Source organism: Cibotium barometz, chromosome 54, assembly GCF_041138505.1.
Source record: "Cibotium barometz isolate CiBa-2024 chromosome 54, ASM4113850v1, whole genome shotgun sequence".
Classification (NCBI taxonomy): Eukaryota; Viridiplantae; Streptophyta; class Polypodiopsida; order Cyatheales; family Cibotiaceae; genus Cibotium; species Cibotium barometz.
Window position 1 is genome coordinate 1625186 of NC_141099.1, and position 18734 is coordinate 1643919.

General features: G+C 47.3%; 1 protein-coding gene across 3 annotated transcripts in view; it reads left to right on the forward strand.

Moving 5' to 3' along the window:
* Positions 1-16583, forward strand: part of GCP4 (GAMMA-TUBULIN COMPLEX PROTEIN 4) — a 155837-nt gene extending 139254 nt beyond the window's left edge. For 2 of the 3 annotated variants that reach the window (XM_086789783.1, XM_086789782.1), the window contains 2 exons: positions 15737-15859; positions 16080-16579. In XM_086789783.1, coding sequence (XP_086645909.1) covers positions 15737-15859; positions 16080-16148 — 192 coding nt within the window. In that variant the 3' untranslated portion in view covers positions 16149-16579. Of the gene's footprint in view, positions 1-15736; positions 15860-16079 lie in introns of all 3 variants that reach the window. The other variant, XM_086789781.1, reaches the window with a different exon arrangement.
* The last annotated feature ends 2151 nt before the right edge of the window (positions 16584-18734 follow it).

An 18734-nucleotide genomic window follows, 5' to 3' on the forward strand; every position in this document is an offset into this window, starting at 1 on the left:
CTTAAACGTGTGGCCCAGCGAGAAGCTAAGGCTCCCATGCAACTAAGAATTGACGTATCTGTCGACCGGAACCATGCTTCCAACGATGAAGAAGGATCTGCTCGGGCTCGATGACTTCTACCTCGTCTACCACATGTGGCTGCTGTTCATCTGAAACATCAAACACTTTTGGTCCAACATATGGTTTTAGCCAAGAAACATGGAAAACATCATGCATCGTCCAACCGTTAGCCAATTTCAACTTCATGGAGACATCACTTAACTTTTTAACTATTGGGAAAGGTCCAAAACTACGGAATGAACGCTTGGGACAACGTTTGTCCACTTGTTTCAATCTTTGTTTCATGATACGCAGATAGACCCAATCCCCTTCCTTGAAGTGGACATCTCGTCTTGACTTGTTTGCCTGTTTGCTATAGACTTCCAGTGCTTTGGTCAAGCGGTCCATGACTGACTCAATGATCTTGGAAAATGCTTCCATGGTTTTATTAGCCTCTAGAGATGGAGACACCAATCTCGTCAAAAGAGAAGAGAAACGCCGACCAAAGGCTGCTTCATATGGAGTCCGTCCGACACTGGATGAATGAGTGTTGTTCAAGATAGCTTGGACCAATGGGAGATAATGTTCCCATTTGGACTGCTAGCAGGTCATGACAATATGACTTGAGAACATCAAAGGCCAACTGGTTATAAATTTCTGTTTGGCCGTATGTCTGCGGATGAAACGCGCTAGACAATTGCAACTTGGTTCCGAAGTTTTCAAATAATGCCCTCCAGAAATGCGAGGTAAACTTGGAATCTCTATCTGATGTAATGGTGCTAGGCAAACCACAAATTGGGTACCAATGCTTGAGAAATAGACAAGCTACGTTCTCGGCTGTGGCCGTATGCTTGCATGGAATGAGCATGCAGAATTTACTGAAGCGATCCACAATGGGAGTATTCCGGGATCCGGTGGATGCTGGTAGAGGCTCTACAAAGTCCATAAATATGTCAATGAAACGTCCGTCGGGGATAGGCAAAGGTTGAAGTAAACCAGTCTTCTTTGTATGTGGAACCTTTACTTTTTGACAAATCTTACAGGCTTGAACATGTGAATATACATCATGCCTCATTTTTGGCCAATAAAAGGAGCGTCCTAATTTCTCGAGGAGTCATGGGCATCATGGAGAAGAGCTGCTTTCTTTTCTTGAATGACATAGAGACGTAGAACAACCAACCGTTTTGTACTAAATAGTGGCCAGGCTCAGAATTGAGGGCCAAACTGTATTGAGTACCAAACTCAGGGGAGTCCACATATTGGTCTTTCATGCTATCTAAGTCCTTCCCCGTGATTTCAAGAATGGTAGATTCCTGGATTGCCTGGATGCTGGCCTCTCGACTAAGAGCATCTGCTACTGGGTTATACTTACCAGGGATGTATTCAATCATTCCTTCAAACTGTTGGAAGAGTTGACCCCACATGGCCCGCCGATCACTCCACTGCACACTTGGCATTGTTTGAAGCCACTTAAGTGCTTGGTGGTCTGTTTTTACTTTGAAGACGTGTCTATAAAGAAAAGGTTCCAATGTTCGAGCATTGTGATCACACCCAAAAGCTCTTTGTCATAAACCGAATAATTCTTTTCGACGACATCCAACTTTCTATTATAGTAGGCCACGGGACGATTGTCCTGCTGAAGGACTGCACCTATGGCTATGGTACTGGCATCGGTAATGACTTCCAAAGGTTTATCCCAAGATGCTAACTTCAAGACAGGAGCTTCTGTGGCGGTTTTCTGGAGTGCACAGAATGCATCAAGCGCATGCCTGTAACTGAGACTGTTTGCTTGCGAGTCTTTACCCCCTTGAGCAAGTAGGTGAGGTGCTGTAAGGTTGGAAAACTGATGGACATGGGTACTATAGGCCTGGCAAAGACCTGCGAAAGAATGAATTTTCTGAACCTTTGATGGGTCCAGTCTAATCCCATCGGAACCGATGATATAGCCCAAGTATTGAACTTCCTTAATGCCGCAGACCGACTTTTTGGCGTTGATATAGAGCTCATTCTCTCTCAAAAGTTGCAAGACTTTCTCCACATCTTTCTCAATTGCTCTGCAGAGTGGCTGAGAAGACTAGTATGTCAAGGAATATGAGAACACACTTCCCAATGAGGACTACGAAAATCCTGGACATCATTTTGTTGAAGGTTGTGGGTGCATTTGTAAGCCCAAAAGGCATGACTACGAACTCGTAGTGACCACGCTCTGTCCGAAGAGCTTTTTTTGGAATGTCAGCTTAAAAAATGTGGACCTGATGGTAACCACTCTTGAGGTCGATCTTAGTGAAAAATTTAGGAACGTCTAAACGCTCCAAAATGTACTCAATCCTTGGCATAGGAAACTTATTCTTAATGGTGAGTTTATTTAATGCCCTGTAGTCTACACAAAGGTGTGGAGACTTGTCCTTCTTTTGGACAAATAGGATGGGTGCAGCAAATGGTGAGGAAGAAGGCTGAATGAATCCGGCTCGGAGGAGCCGAGTGTTTTTCTAACTTGCCCTCTAAAGTCTTGGAAAGACGATAGGGAAACCTGCTAGGAGGATCCGATCCAGGGATCAAATCAATGTGATGGTCCTCAAGGCGAGAGGGTGGGAGACTGGGCGGGAGATCGTCCCTGAGCATAATGTCCGGATGTGTGGACGGGAGGTCTGCTAACTGAGGGACTGAAGATGAGACGGATGCTACCGATGAGATAGAGGCTGTTTGAGCACGAACATAAGGTAGTGCTCCTGCTCCTCCCTTGCGGATAGCTCGTCGGGCCTGGAGATGCGAAATCAATGGGATACCAAGAATGCTTCTATCCCCACGAATCATGACAGGCTCAGGAAAACCTTTACAGATAGTAAAAATGTCCTGTCCCCAATCAGGAATAGGCTTATACTGACGGAACCACTGAATTCCTAAGATCATGTCACACCCCAACAGAGGCGAGACAATGAAATCTCGTTGGAAGGAGGCCTTCTGAACTTCAAAGGCAAATTAGTGTGCCTTCTGAGAGATGTGGGTGCGGAGACCAGGTGTGAACCCGTCCACATCCAGATGATATGGGACTAATGTGCAGCTCATTTTGTTAGCCAACTGGGGAGAGATGGCGTCCTCACTACTGCCCATATCAAAAAGGACTACCAACTGTCGGCCCTTGGGAGAGCCATAAGCTCGGACGAGGCTTTTCTGTGCAACATCGCTCTCACCCTCGTGCTTAGTATCAAACACCACGGATGGCATAGGATGCATAGAAGGTAAATGTTGGACTGCATTGGTGGTAGTAGGCAGGGCTGAAGGAGCTGGGGATGCTGTGGCAACTGTTGCAAAAGGAGCTTTGGCGGCTTGTGCCGCTTGCCATTTGTGGCAATCCTTCTTACCATGCCCTATGATGTGACAGAAAAAACCATCTGTTTTCTGACTGATACTTCTTTTTCTCCTCTGGAGGAAGATAACCTCCAGTAATGCTTGCTTTAGCCTTTTCATCGGGGGTTTTCTTAAGCTTAGATTGTTTATCTTTCTTACCCCCTGAACTAGAGCTATTACTGCCGTCCTTCTTAGCATCCTAAGAAGATGTATTACCTTTCCCTAGCTGTGCAGTAGATTGCTGTTGCTGGGGTTTGGTACTGGACTTGGATGACTGTTTGGGCTTGCCTCCGTTCATTTTCATTTCTTCATGCTAACCGAGAGTCAAAGCCCGGTCATATGTATTGGGTTCAAAGTTGCGAACTGTGAACCAAATGTTAGGATCCAATCCATGAATGAATTGCTCCATCTTGTCCTGCGCAGATAGTTGTAACTACTGTGCTAAAGTAGAGTAACCTTGCTTGAAAACTGAAGCACTGGGGATGCGTTCTGTCTGAGTTCATAAAACTCATCTGCCAGACCGGTTATGTACTGGGGCGAGAGGAATTTGGTCTTCAGGTCATGGACAAAGGTATCCCAGCTAGACCAATGCTGCCACCAAGTGACTGCCTCACCAGTGAGATGGGGAGCCGCTACGTGGACTCTATCCTGAGGATCTGTGATCCTAGCTACAGCTGCACAGGCTCTAGAATGCAACTTATAGAAGCATATACCTAAAAAAAGGGCAAAAGGTTGTAGGCGGTAGGCTAGAGCAACCTATATAGTATAGAAGTATAGTGGTAGTGGGCACTTTCACCCGTGAGTTGTGACCCAGCAGCTTCAGAGTCGGCCAGTACAGGGTACACCGTACATAGCAGCGGGAGTCAGGACAGATGCACACAGAAACAAAAGGAGCTCCTCGCAACGTGTGCCACAAAACGGAAAGTCGGCGCAACAATAAAACCGATTGTTTTGGGGAAAAAAATGTGAAAAAACATGTTTCAAACAATGAAACGTTTCGGTCCGTTTCGTACTGTTTGAAATGCGTTTCAAAGCTACTATGCTCTTCAGATACTGTGCTCCCTACTCCCACCAAGAAGAGGAAGGCCACCAAAGTCACCAAGCTCTTGGAATACCAAGTAGCTACCACCGACTTCTTCCCACTACGAGTGGAGCTGCTCGTGAAGTCAGCGGCCACATGATCCACAGTTGCATCTAGTCCGACAAGAAGGTGGAGCACAAGCTCACCTATTACACCCAAGAGTGCTACCCGATTGCCAGGCAACCAGAGGTCATGGAGCACCTACATAGACTTGGACTCGGTGGGCTGTCAACTCTTCCCACCTGGGGCCCCTACCTGAGTACCTGTTTCTGATTCATCTCATCTTTTGAGACCCACCTTAGCATTGGCACAGTTTGGGATGCCACAGGTTGCCGACTTGACCCTGGCCTTCACTGTCCATGTGGTCTGTGAGTCTTTGCACCTGCCCCAAGCTACAGGGCCTTACCAGAAGCTAACTGGAGTGCAAGGTATGGTCTGAGACATTATCAGGGGCCCAATCAACAAGGATGGAGTCAAATGGGAGGATATCAATCGTGTGGACCTGCATACCCCTGCCCGTATCCTCACCATGCTCACCAATCTCTGATGGACGGAGAGGTACAGCAGATGCAACGTCTCCCTCCTCGACTGCCTCAAGCAAGGTCTGCCAGTGAACTGAGCCAACCATTTCCACCATGACCTCCACATTATCTGCACGAACCCGACTCGCGAGTTCGGGGCCGCCATGATCCTCACCAAAGTTCTCTACTATGCTGTGGGATGGGAAGAACTCTCTGAACCTTATAGCTACCAAAGCGTTGCCACCCCGAGCAAGCCTCTTCCACACCCAACGCCTTGTAGCTCCGTCCCAGTCGACTCTCCTAACCCCAAGAAAAGGAGGTTGCATCAAGAGGCCATTGCTGGCGAGACTTTTGTTGATTTTCTGGAGACCAACTTGATGGATACGGCCACACGACCGGCAGCCTGCAGACCCAAGTTCCAGCCAGGACCGTGATGAGCCAGCTTAGTTCAGTGGCCCCTCCAACAATTTAGACCCTCTCGCCGCGAGAAACATACCAGGAATTGCTAAGATGGTGGTCCATTCCGAGAGCGGCCACTTTTTCAGTTCTCATGAGGTGCAAAACATTGCTGAAACCCACCGTTGAATACATGAAGGCCACCTCTCCTCTGCTGAAAGCTTCTCCCAAGCCCTTTTCCACTCTTAGGGACGCCTTCCGGACTTCCCAGCTACCTTTTCCTCGCTGCTTTAAAACCTTGCAAGTAACATGACCGTCTACATGGCTCGACAAAAGGAGCAGACAGATGGGGCACAATAAGCTCTCCTCCTGGCGCATTCCAACATCGCCCAATTCGAGACTCAAAAGAACGCCGCCATTGCCCTCAAGGACAAACATGCTGACTCGAAGAGTCCGCAGCGCGAGCTGGACGTCAAACACATGGAGGTGGATAGGGCCAGAGTCGCCAGAGCACAAACGTAGGAGGAGCTCACCCGAGTTACTGCAGCACCTGAGAGAGCTAAGACAATGGGACGCAACCAACAACAACTCATGGACTAGGTCCACAACCAGATGTGTGAGCACCGCAAGGAATTTCAGAGGGCCATCGATTCAAAGGATGCGACCATTTCTCAGCTGGAAAAACACTTATCAGAGCTCAAAGCTGGACCCCAACAAGAGCAGGTTGCCTCTACCATCGAGAGAAAGGTGGATAGTCTGACGGATGCGGCTACTGACCTACCCAACCTAGCCATCTTTCCCCAACCACCCTCCACCCTCTGGCCTCCTCGAGTCCTCCTCGAGCTGCAGCACTGCACTCTCCAACTCAACATTCTCCAGCATAACGTATTCATTGACGAGGAGATCCCCACCACCACCTTTTCCACCATCCTCTCCAAAAGCACTTACACCACCCTCGCCATGCTCTTCTTCCAAAACACCATCTCCCTTACTGATCCCTCCACCATCTTCCGATTCCCTCACCACGTCCTCTGCCTCAACCTCCAATCCTAGTGTAGGTCCTCACCATAGTCACAAAAAAACCCGTTTCTAACTTTTGAAACCTCGAAACCTCAAAACCCTTGAAACAGTTTCCAAAACCCTCGAAACCCTCGAAACCCTCTGTAGTACGGCAGTTTTGCCCAAATTTCAAGTTCCTTTTAAGTTTTCCTCTCTTAAAAAAAAAAAAAAGGTTTTTGAGGTTTTTTGACGATGCCCTCTTGATCCAAACACACCCTTGGAACTTGCCAACAGGGGGCTGCAAGGGAAAATCATGTCCATGTGCAACTCCCTTTGGTCTAAAAAACCTCAAAATTGAAAGAAAATCATGTCCATGTGCAACTCCCCTTGGCTACATACATACCCTAAAATGATGATTCTCCTGTCCCACTAATAAACGCTTAGAGAACTGCCTTCTAATGATTTACAGCTTGCCCTTCGTTACATTGGATTCTGGTTTTGCATATTCTTGCGTATGGACCATGCCTAGAATGACCTTCAAACTTGCCCTTATAAAGGTGTCTATAGGACTGGTTGGCGAACTACCAACTAGGCCAAATGAACATGACGATAAAAGGATGTACCCAAATTGTCCACACCTCTCTAGACCACGGGCGCCTAGCTGCCCACTATCCTGGTGCACAAAACGTTGCCCTCTTGGTCCAAACACGTACCTAGATCTTGCCAACAAGCGGCTGCAAGGGAAACTCATGTCCATGTGCAACTCTTTCCTTGTCTAAAAGAACCTCAAAACCCCGAGGTTTTTTTTCATCATCATACTATGATTTTAGGTGGCTTTTATATGTTTTTTTAATATTTATAATTAATAAAAATACTCGAAACCTTGAGGCTGAGGGATCAAACCTTTCAAACACAACGTCAAAAACCTCGAAACGTTTCTTGTGACTATATCATCACCTTTTCCAGCTGTCTGGATGAGGATTACTTCATTGACCTCTTTGTTTCCACAGAGTTATGCCCGCACCCTATTTCCTCGGACACCATTCGCAGGGCAATTCAGTCGATGCACATTCACAAACTGTCGAAATGCGGTGGTGAGAGACTTGAAGGGCTAGCTCTCCCCCATCCTCCTCGTAAGCCCTGTCCACCTCTGCCTTTGTGGCCCAAGGGATGGTGCCCCATGTAATGATCTGGGTCGAGGCCCTGTCCATAGTGAAGATGCGGAGAATCCGCCACCAAACTCGTTGAGCCTTCAGGCAATCCCAAATACAATGCCGCTGAGACTCCTGGGGGTGGCCGCACCTCGGGCAAGCTGTTGGCCGACCTCGAACTGCCAACCAAGTTCCGACCGCCAAGCTCCTGTGTGCCATCAACCAAAGAAAGAGGGTGATCTATTTAGGCCGAAACCTTTCCCAAAGCCTCTTTTAAAAATCTATAAGAGGAAACGTTGTGAGAGGCCTTGTGACTGCCAGTGTGCTGCTACTCCTGGGGTGCCATCAATTTGGATCCTGCGGCCTAGCCGCGTTGTATATGTCACGAAATTCCTCACAACTTATGTTTTTCTACTGCTCATGTGTGGCATATGGAGCGTGACGTGACATACATGTATGGCTGGTGGAGCCTGACATGGTGTGTCCGTTTGGCATATGGAGCCTGAGATGATAGTACATGTATGGCTCATGGAGCCTGACATGATAGTACATGTGTGGCTTGTGGGGCCTGACATGGTGTACATGTATGGCTCATGGAGCTTGACATGATGTGATTCCTTGGGACTAGCTATCTTGGAGATTTTCTGTATTTATGTTCTAGGAAGGTTCCAGAAGGATCATGAGCCTTGGACATTTTAGCTGATATAATTGAGCCGATGGGTGTTTCTTCCAGTTTAGTTGCACTTATGTGTGTGCATGACTTTGATTTTACCTTTGGATGACTTGTCTTGTTTGCCTGGACAATGCCTGAGATTTCTGTCTGTGTTGTCCATGAGGTCAGGGATAACTGGGAGGCACCCTGTGGACATGTATGTGCACACCTGTTTGGGTGACTGACAGGTGGTTACATGTGTTTTGTAGGTGGTAGGTGTCCCCAAAAACCCAATTTATAGCTTTATGATTTCACATACTAATAATTATGGGTGCAGGTTCACACACACTTATAAGTGACCGGGCAACTTATAAGTTGTACACATTGGACGGGACTTATTTAATACATGTGGCAGCCATAAAGTGGGCACCGGACCTGATTTGTACCAATCTCTTATAGGTGCCTCCTCCTAGACCGATGAAGTGCATGATTCAGCTATTTTCAGCGGAAAGACTCTATTACGGGGCAAGAACTCAGATTTGGGGGATGCACATACTTTTGTGGTGTGCATGAGAGCTGGTCGACTGGTTTTCAGCCTCCTGGCAGCCAACTACAGCTATCTACTGCGATGGATACCCACCAGGTGTATGAGAGATGCTGGCCGACTCCTTCTGGATGTTTCCCACTGCTGGCCGGTTGTTTTACAGCACTGAAAAACAGCTGTACATGTCATAAAAACAGGGAAAGAGCTGGTCGATTTGGCTGGACAGGTTCTCTGCTGATCGGAGACTTACCGGCTCGAGTATTGTTGCTGGTCGCTTCCTTCTGTGGCTACTGAGGGCTGGTCGACTGCTGTAAACAGCTTCTCAAGGCTGGTTGGCTTGTCCTGTGAGCCATACAGGAGGAAGATGAAGATTCAAGGTTGTCCTGGGCTGATGTGGAAGTGCTATGGGCTGTCCATAGTTGTCCTGCATGTGCTTGATGCCGGAAGTGCCCTCTCGTGCTGAGGATTCGTCAACAAATTCTGCATATGTTTTTGTTTTGCTTTCATACTGTACTGGAAGAGACGGGTGCTAGCCAGTGGAGAATCCCTTGGCACCCGTAAAGTTGTATTTGGAAGCAGACTCGTTTTTGGTAATCTAACCATAAAGGGGGGGGGGGGGGGGGTCAGCCCACTTCTGGCCCCTACTGTGGTGTACTATGCAAAGCTGCCATCTACTTTCATCTGGCATGCCTATGTGTATTTCTCACTTTTCATGATTGATAAGATTTCCGTGTTATAATTGTCCTTCAGTTTACATTGGTATCAGAGCTTGGCTTTCTACAAAGCTTGTACCTTATATGATGCTGGATATGGCTGTAAGGAATCATTATCCGTGAGAGAAGGTTGGGATTCTGAGGTAGCCCTCGTCTTATTGTCGCGTCTCAAAAGAAGTTACTTTTGGTTTAAGCGGTTGTGAGCGTGTGGAAAGACTTCATGGCCCTCTTGTTTGTGTAGGGGCACTGTTGCACCCTTGTAGTCTATTCAGTATCATACTTGGAAGCTGGTAGAGAGTGGTTCCGGGGCACGGAAATTCTTTTCTTTCTGAAAATCTGGTAGAAACATTATGGCCAGCTAGTCAAATCATTCTGTGGAGGACTCTATCACCTGTACTCGCCGCATGCGGAAAGAGGATAGAGACAGGGATCATGTTGGGGCTTTGGTAGGTAACGATCCACCGTTGTCTGCTAGGGTTGAAGATCAGTAGGATATTTATGCCTTGATGAATGAGCTTGAAGAGCTCCGTGCTTTGCAAAGAGACCCAGATGTACAGAGGGTCATTGAATCAAAGTCTCATGTCAAGGTTGATGTGGTCACTTTTGATGCAATTGTCCAACAGAGGAGAATCGACAAACCTCGAGAGTTGGCTGTTGCTTATTTGAAAAGCCATGGTGATGTTGTTTTCGATGATGAGGGCAAGTGGGTCTTCACACGGCAACCTTGCAGGCTATCCCGTGAAGGGAATTTAGATGATGTTGTGAGGGCATGTAGCGCCCGAACCAGTGAGTGGAGAGGGCATGCAGCCCGAGCCAGTGATATGAGAGGGCATGCAGTCGGAACCAATGATGTGAGAGGGCATGCAACCCGAACAGTGATGTAAGTGGGCATGCAGCCCGAACAGATGTTATGAAGGGGCTTGCAGCCCATGCAAGAGATATGTGGGGCCCTGCACGCAGCGTGAGAAGATGATGTACATTGACATGCATCTCGAGGGGATGATAAGGGGTTTTCAGCCCATTTTAGAGATGGAGAAGATCTTCATGCATTGTCGGTGGTATCTCCACCTTCTGGGTATGTTCTTTCTCCCAGAGTTCCATCCAGAGTGGAGGGTGTTGCACGGGAAATCAGCCCTAGACCTGGGCATTGTCACCATCGTAGACATGACGAGGAGGATGATGTTCTAGAGCGTCGGAATGCTCGTCACAGCAAGAAGGCCAAAGAGTTCAAGTCAGGGGACAAGGACATCAAATTCGAGAGCTATAATGGAAAGCTGGACACCACCAAGGCACTTGCGTTCATAAGGCAATTTGAAATAGCCTTTTGCACTGAGGACTTCACCATAGTTGTTTCTCATACCGGTACGAATGGGTTCCTACCGTATGGTTCGTACGGTACGATATCGTACGGTACGAGTTTTTTTCTTCCCCTTGAAAAAAAATTTCCAAATGCTTAAAAAAAATATAGAAACCCTACTTAATGAAGATTCCAAATGCTCGCAATACTTCGTAACTTTCGTGTCCACTCAGTATTCCATATGGGGTTGTTGAGAGACCTAAAAAATCTGGCGAGGTAGACTGGTAGTGTACACTTGATTGGTAGGATGAGAGAATCTTGCTACGTCACTTGGAGATCCCTGGTATAGGTAGGCTAGACAATTAGATTCTCAAGTTATGTACGAGGGAGAAGATTTGGACATGGCCATTTTGATCTAGAGAGGAGTCCCTAAACTTATCACCCTAGATGCACTGCTCGTATTTGTGCAAGGATGGTCCCTTAGTCATAAACGCTACACTGGGAGACCTTTGGTATTGCAATACCCATCCAGGTTCTTTTTTGGAGACAATCGGGAGATCCAACTGAGAGAGACACATATCCATGTTCTGGTTCCTCAAGCACTGGAGACTCCTCCCCTCCCAACCTTCCCTCACATTCAAGCTTGAAGCTCCATAGGTTGTAAGTGTAAAAAATAAAAACCGTATTTTATCGTACGGTATCTGAAAATTTCATATCGTACCAAAAATTCCCGTACGGTATCGTATTTTCGTACCGTGACAACCATGGACTTCACCGAGAAATCTATGCTCAGGCATGTGGGAATGCTTTTTAAAGAGACTGCAACTGATTGGTGGATGGCATAGCTTTTGGACAGGACGACTGCTCATACATGAAGTGCTTTTAAAGAGCGATTCTATGATCAGTTCCTTCCTCCTCACTTCGAAAATGGATCTCCACTGCCGGATCACCACCCTCCTTAGGAATCAAATGTATCAAACCCTCTGAGAGCCTCTCTGGCATGGCAACTGTGAGCAAAATCTCATCCAATTGTAGCTCTCTCGAGCTCTCCTCTAAGGATGCCTCATCTCTGAAAGCCGTGAGGCCCCCCTAAACCCTGAATGTTCCATGAGACTATCCGCATATCAATCTATGTGTGAGGCGGAACTAGCGGAACTGCCCTCCATTCAAAGAGTCTTGGGTGAGGGTTTAGATGGGGAATAATCACAATCCGTCCTGGGATGAAGGCGCGGCAAGTGGGCGCGGATCCTATCCTCCATGTGACGCCACTCTGTCCGAACGCGAGAGTATGCATATGCCGAACTCCATCGATCACAATGGAGGTACCTGTAAGAAGGGGGGAGATACTGTGATTGAAATATACATGAACACGAAAAGCAGCACCGTCTCCCTGTCCTGGTCTCTATGGTTTGAACCTCCAAGCCCCATCCTATCCAGTGGCCATAGATGGGTGAGTATGTCGGTGATGTGAAGGTCATGAAGATGGTCGGAGAGCTCAACCGTCTGTCCCTGGATGGCGGCAGCCACCGACTCAGTCCCACTCCGTCCCCGGGGCTGCACTCAAAGGGAAAGAGAAGATCATCGCACCATCATTCTCTGGTGTAGAGCGTCTGGAGTGGTGAAAAACCACATATATCCGAATAGTGGCTACTATCTCCTCAAACATATCTTTCTCTTCCGCCGGAAGTCCACAAGTAGCTTGGGGGCCCACCTGGGGACTCTGGCGGGAGAGCCCTCATTGGGGGAGCGACAATGGTCATCTGAACCGGCTCAGAGAAACGATGAATCAAGTGGCAAACGAAACTCATCGGCTGCCTCCGCTCCCGGTTGAGGGCTGCTGGGGGTCGACGAGAGTGCTTTGGAGAGGCGGAGGGAGGGCGGGCTTTGATGAGGACGATGGGGCAAAAGGAACTGATGCGGGAAGAGTTGGGGGTGAGGATGGAGGTGAGGGGGGGGTGGGGGGTGGGTGGGTGGGGGGGTAAAGGCCGGAGAGGGGCGCTGCTGGGAGAGATCCATCGAAGAGGAAGGCTGTTGGGAAAGGCTCGCCGGGGGCTCACTTGCACTAAGAGCCGGGGGAGGAATCTCGACGGGGAATCGGCTGCCAAACCGGAGGAGCCAAAGAGGCCCGCTCCGTGACTGGAGGTGGGCTGTCACTAATGGGTGGGTGCTGTGATAAATGCTCAAAACGGTTCTCTAACAGAACTGAATTCTCCTGTAATCTGCCAGTGTGGCGCGCATGCGCGGTGGTGGCGGCGCTCAGCTCTGGTGGTCGGCTAACAGCTTGGGCATGGGTTGTCCACAGTTGAGACCTAGTGCGTCGTTGTTGGAGACTTGCATCTCTCTCTATCCCCTGGTGAGGATCTGAACTAGAAACAAGGGGGAACACAGGAGGCGATCTCCTGGACTGACGCAGAGGGCAAGCTCTGTCTAGATGTCCCATCTGCTTCAATGAAGCATTGGCTTGGCAGGCCTGAATACTCCACTCATTGAATGATGGGGTCGCTCCGAAGGCATGGAATAGATATAACATGAGACACTGAATCCGGTGAGTTTACATAGATGCGAAGGGATGGAATCCCGGTTGCCCGTGCGAGGGCCAAGGCAGCAGTGGGGGGGGGGGTGGGGGGGGCGGTGGTGGGGGGGGTCCATCACTCTCCCGATGGCACCATCAATCACTAGGAGAAGAGGAAGGTATTCCTTCCTAAGGCCTGGGAAGCAAATTGTCACTGGGGAGCCCAACACACCAGCTAGAGAGTCGGACGTAGGGTTGAAGGCGGCCGTGCTGCCACCGCGCAAAGAAGGCGTGGGTCGTACTCAATGCAAGGGGGCTCAGCTGCATGACTCGGTTTGACACCGCTGGCAAGTCGAACTCCACTTGGTAGTAGCCACGCCCCAGAGGGTAAATGCCTGTGATCTTGGTAGGCTCACCAATGAGGCTCGCCTGTAAAAGATCTCTGAATTTTCCGCGCAAAGGGTGGCCACCAACAATTTTGCAAACCAAGGTGGAGGCCTATAATGCTGCAACAATCGTAGCGAGGATCTCAAGGTCCGCTTCGGAAAAAGATAAGGAAGCAACGGCGGCCTTGGTCGGGGTTGATGGAGCGGCTGCCATGGAGTCCTCCTGAGGGTGAAGACCAGAGAATGCCGAGACTTGCCGAGAGGGAAACACCCCAAACAACCTGAAATATCTACCTGCGGGAAGAGGCAAAGGAAGGAGAAACGGGGAGAAAACGTTGCGGAGGAGGGAAGGCAGGGGCCCTGGAGGCGGGGGGGGTGAGGGGGAGAAGGTTGAAGAGGCGGAAAAGAGGGAAGGGGGGTGATGCAGAGGAGAGGGGGGGAAACAGGAGGCAGAAAGGGCAGGGGGACGGGGGGTGGGGCAGATGTAGAGGAAGGGAGGGAAGCTGGGCAAGGCGGCGTAGAGAGAGGGGAAAAGGCGATGCACACAAAATCGAAGGGAGGGGAGGGGGGAAATGGGCAGGGCGGGCGAAGGGGGGGAGGTGAAGATGGCAGAAGTGTGGGGGGGGGGTGGAAGACAGGCGCAAAAGGGGGTAGAGAAGAAGGCAGGTAGGGGCGCAGACAAACGCGAAGGGGGGAGGGGGCAGGACGCAGCCAAAACGGGGGGGAGCTCAGAGAGCGCCAACGACTTGAAGAGGTCATTGGTGTTTCATGAAGACAAGGTTGACTTTGACACCCTGAAGAGTGCTTTCACTATTGGGTACTTCTGCTAGGGAACCCGATGAAACCCAGTCGATCAACTTTACCATGTCAAACAGCAAGAGAGAGAATCAATCAGAGATTACATCAATAGAGTGAGATACCTTCACTCTCAATGCTCTAACAATGACAAATTCTCTAACGAACAGTTAATTGGGAGATTCCAGGAAAGAATCCATGATTCAACCTTGCATAACTCCTTGTAGTCAGAAAAGCATAAAAACTCTGAGCCATCCTAGAAGTGCCATAGGCTTTGGCGATAACTTCATGGGAACTTCTTCAAGGAATCTTTGGCGATAACTTCATGGGAACTTCAAGGAATCTCCCTAAAGGAATCCCTTTTGAAGCATCCTTTTGCACAGTACCTTCAAAGGTCGGTGACAAAGGGTGTGACCTGGATTTGAACTGTTCATCTCTTATGGGCAAAATGCTACCTGTAGCTGACATATACGAACTGTTTGTTTGCATCTATACATATGTCAGCATATTTCTTATGTGCAAAATGCTACCTGTTGCTAACATATGCGAACTGTTTGTTTGCATCTATGCCTTGTTTGATAGCATCATTACTGTGTTACATATTTTCAGAGACTGATTGACCACTCTTGAAGTTGGAACTCGAGGCCTGTGTAAATTCATGTGTCTCCATAAGCGGTCCAGTTAACCCAGTGTGTGCTGATTTTCAATTTGTCCAAGGATCTGGCATTTGTTCTGGGCGAATTCTGGGCGAATTCTGACTGATATTGTTCTCTATTGGTGTGCTTTTGGCTGCATTTTTACATTTTCAGTCTGCACAGTTCATGAAAGGAAGTGTAGGAATATTATATGAATCTTTGATGGGCTGGTTTTGTGTGCTGTTGTGCCTAATTTCGTGCAGTGTGCTTAACGGATGTCTCTATTCCACGTCCAGTCCTGGCTCTGAAAAGATTGTCTTATGGTGGGATTGGGTTTTTGTTTATTTGGAGATTTGATGGGCTTTGTGGGCTTGTGGGACCTAGTGTTGGGCCATATCTAACAACGTAGACGCCTTTAAAAGGCTGTAAATTTGGACTTACAAAATAAAAATTGGGTTTGCATAGTATTCTCAAAGACTACATTTTAGCTGCTCTGCAAAAAGCAGTTTAGCAGCCACCTATTTTAGGGTCAACATTAATACGCACACCCTTTCCTCTGAAGGTTTTGGTTTGTGTATTGTAACCTTTGGGTTTTATCTTGTTGAGATGTATCCTTTGCTGAGATGAAATTGAAGATTAATCTGGATGCTTGCCCTTGGTCCCCAGGAATTCAACAAGAAATCCAATTCGCTTTACACTATCCTTCGAAGTAGCAAACTTGCTGGCAGTCAGCGTGCCCCATTCTTGAGGCAGTTCTTACTACGGCTCAACTATAATTCCTTCTTTGAGGTATGGTGGGTGGGGGTGTGTGTGTGTGTGTGTGTGTGTGTGATTCTTCCACGTTGTGTGACAGAGTGCTCAACGTCTTTCTATGCTCATCCATGCTTGGAAACATTTAAATACAAGGAGATGCTATTTAGAAAATTCCACCACTCCTGCATTCTTTTAAATTGGAACGGTTTTTTTTTTTTTGTGTTCGTGTTGAAAAAAAAAAAAACCTTAAATGCAGGCAACTGCACGAGGAGCCTTGAATGTTGTGCGCCCACGCTCTCTAGCTCCTGCTCTTGTGCCAACTTGAAGCGGGCCTACGCAGACATGGTTTGGTTGTCCTCCTTTTATAATTATAGAAACCAAATTATATAATTGTACATAATTTGGTCCCTGAACTTTGACCAGTATTTTAATTTCACGACCAAGATCGTGGCCAGCAGTTTCAGGTGCAAAAAAAAAAAAAAGAGAAGCAGGATTTTCAACTTGAATGTTGATTGTACGGGTCCCTCTCTGTAGCACACGTCACGTACAGCGCCAAAACTACAACAGAACACTCACAAAAGTAAGATCTTTCATAGCACGAAATTACACAACAAGAGGGATTGAGAAGAATATTGTATAGTAGAAGTGATATGTTCTGTACAAAAGTAAGATCTTTCATAGCACGAAATTACACAACAAGAGGGATTGAGAAGAATATTGTATAGTAGAAGTGATACAATAGATTGTAAAGCCCCACACTCATGTGCATGTGAAGGGAGCTTCGATGGTTGATTTGGAGTAGCTAAGACGAAGGTTACATGTTAGTAAAAGCTATGGAGTAAACTCAGTGTGATGATTGATGAACTATGTGTAAAAAGGGCTAGCCATATGCGGAGCGGACATGGATGACCTAGTACGTCCATGATTATAGTTGGTGCCACTGTCTGGTGTAGGCTCAGCCCGCCTCCCATGGCCATCCAGGCTCATATGAGGTCCCTTTCGGACCTCGCATTGTCAGTCACGATAGGATGTACCATAATAAAGTCTACCTACTCCATGTGTGGAGTGTTATCTCAATGAGATAAGAGTTGAGTGTAGCATGTAGTCTATTTGGTAGGGTGCCTAATCTAATCCTAGCCGTCTCTAAACCATCTAGCCTCCTAGGATACCTTCCCATGTGAATACAGGGATAATGGATGGTCGGGTTGCTCAACCTTGGCTACTCCTCACAATGGGGTTGTACAAACATGAGCTAGCCGGTGCCTATTCATACAATATGCGGGTGGAACATGATGAGCTCGCGCACAAAGAGATTGTGAATGTCAATGTGTTTCGTGCGAGGATGAAACACATTGATTGTGAATCTCAATGTGCTTCGTGCGAGGATGAAACACAAGATTTGGAGCAATGACCATGCAACTCTAGTTGTCACATCACCACTTCCATATCTTATAGAATCCTCCTTAGCCACAATGCCTCACATGATATAAAGAATGCAGCTTTGTATCCAACCTATGTCAATGAGTGTGCACTTGTGGGGTGTTTCTTACTGATCCAAGAAAGGCATCCCAAACCTAGAGAAAAATAATATCGTGTTCGAATCACATGTCCAATGTGAGTCACAATATCCATTGAGGGTCTTGTCCGTAGCATAGCCGATGCCATACTCCTGAGTACCTTGGATGTATCACAACACTCACATACATTCTCTCTAATGGTTCTCTCGAGGCTCTTACTGGAGAACCTACTTAAACACTAGTAACGAAACTGATGTCTGGTGTAGTATTTGCACAAGAAGATAAGGCTACCAAACAACTTCTTGTACAAGATCTTATCCATAAGGTCTGAGGTTTCTTCGACATGTCAGCTTCTGATCAACCTCCATTGGGGTACCAACTACCTTGCATTTGGTCATGCCAAATGCCTTGAGTATCTCACCAGCATATTTTTGCTAAGAGATGCCAAACCTCAATCCTCAAACATCAATGCATGAACCCAAGGTCTGTCATCTCAAACTCTACACTAAGCATTGGCTATGCGTGAGATCTTATTTTGGTGATCCCTTGTTAAGTGAGGCCATCTACAAAGAAAACAGTGACCATAAAAGACATCATTTGAAGGGTTGCGTAAGAGATCAACACTTACAAAGGTAAGCATCAATCTTGTGGTTCATGCTTATGGGGCATGCTTCAACCCATAGAGTGCCTTCTGTAACTTACAAACTTTTGGGAGCAACGAACCAAGGTGGTTGTTCCACGTATACCTCCTCGAGGTTCCCATTGAGAAAAGTAGATTTTGCATCCATATGGAGAACAATCCATCTCCCTTGTTTGCTAATGCAAGAATGGTGTGGATTGTGGTTAACCTATTTGTAGGAGTAATTTTTTTTTGAAAGTGAAAACCTTTAACGTATGCAAAATCTTGACGACCACTCGTGCCTTGTACTTTTTCAAAGTACCATCAGATTTGTATTTTACTTTGTAAACCTACCTAGTTCCAATTAACTTGCATCTTGTAGAAGGATCTACAAAGTCGCAAATGTGGTTTTTCAAGATGGAGTCATATTCTGCTTGCATGACTTTCATTCGCTTTGGATCTCCTTGTGCTTCATTTAACAAAGGTTATAAGCTCCTGAAGCTTAAGTACCTCTTTCATGAGAGAAAAATTCGAAAGATTATTTCGAGTCTAATTTTTCTTCTCTTGAGGTGCATCCTCAAATTGGTGGGAGGCTCTCTCCATCCATAAGTTGCATGTACCATTTAGGGAATCATTTTCACAATCCATCTCCATAGGAAATGGTACAATTATCCTCCATCAAAATGTGAGGAAGTCCCTGTTGCATGTGGAGACTATTTCACTTTGGTGATTTTGTTGTTGCATGATGAAGAAGAAGGAAGCTCCTCCTCCATTT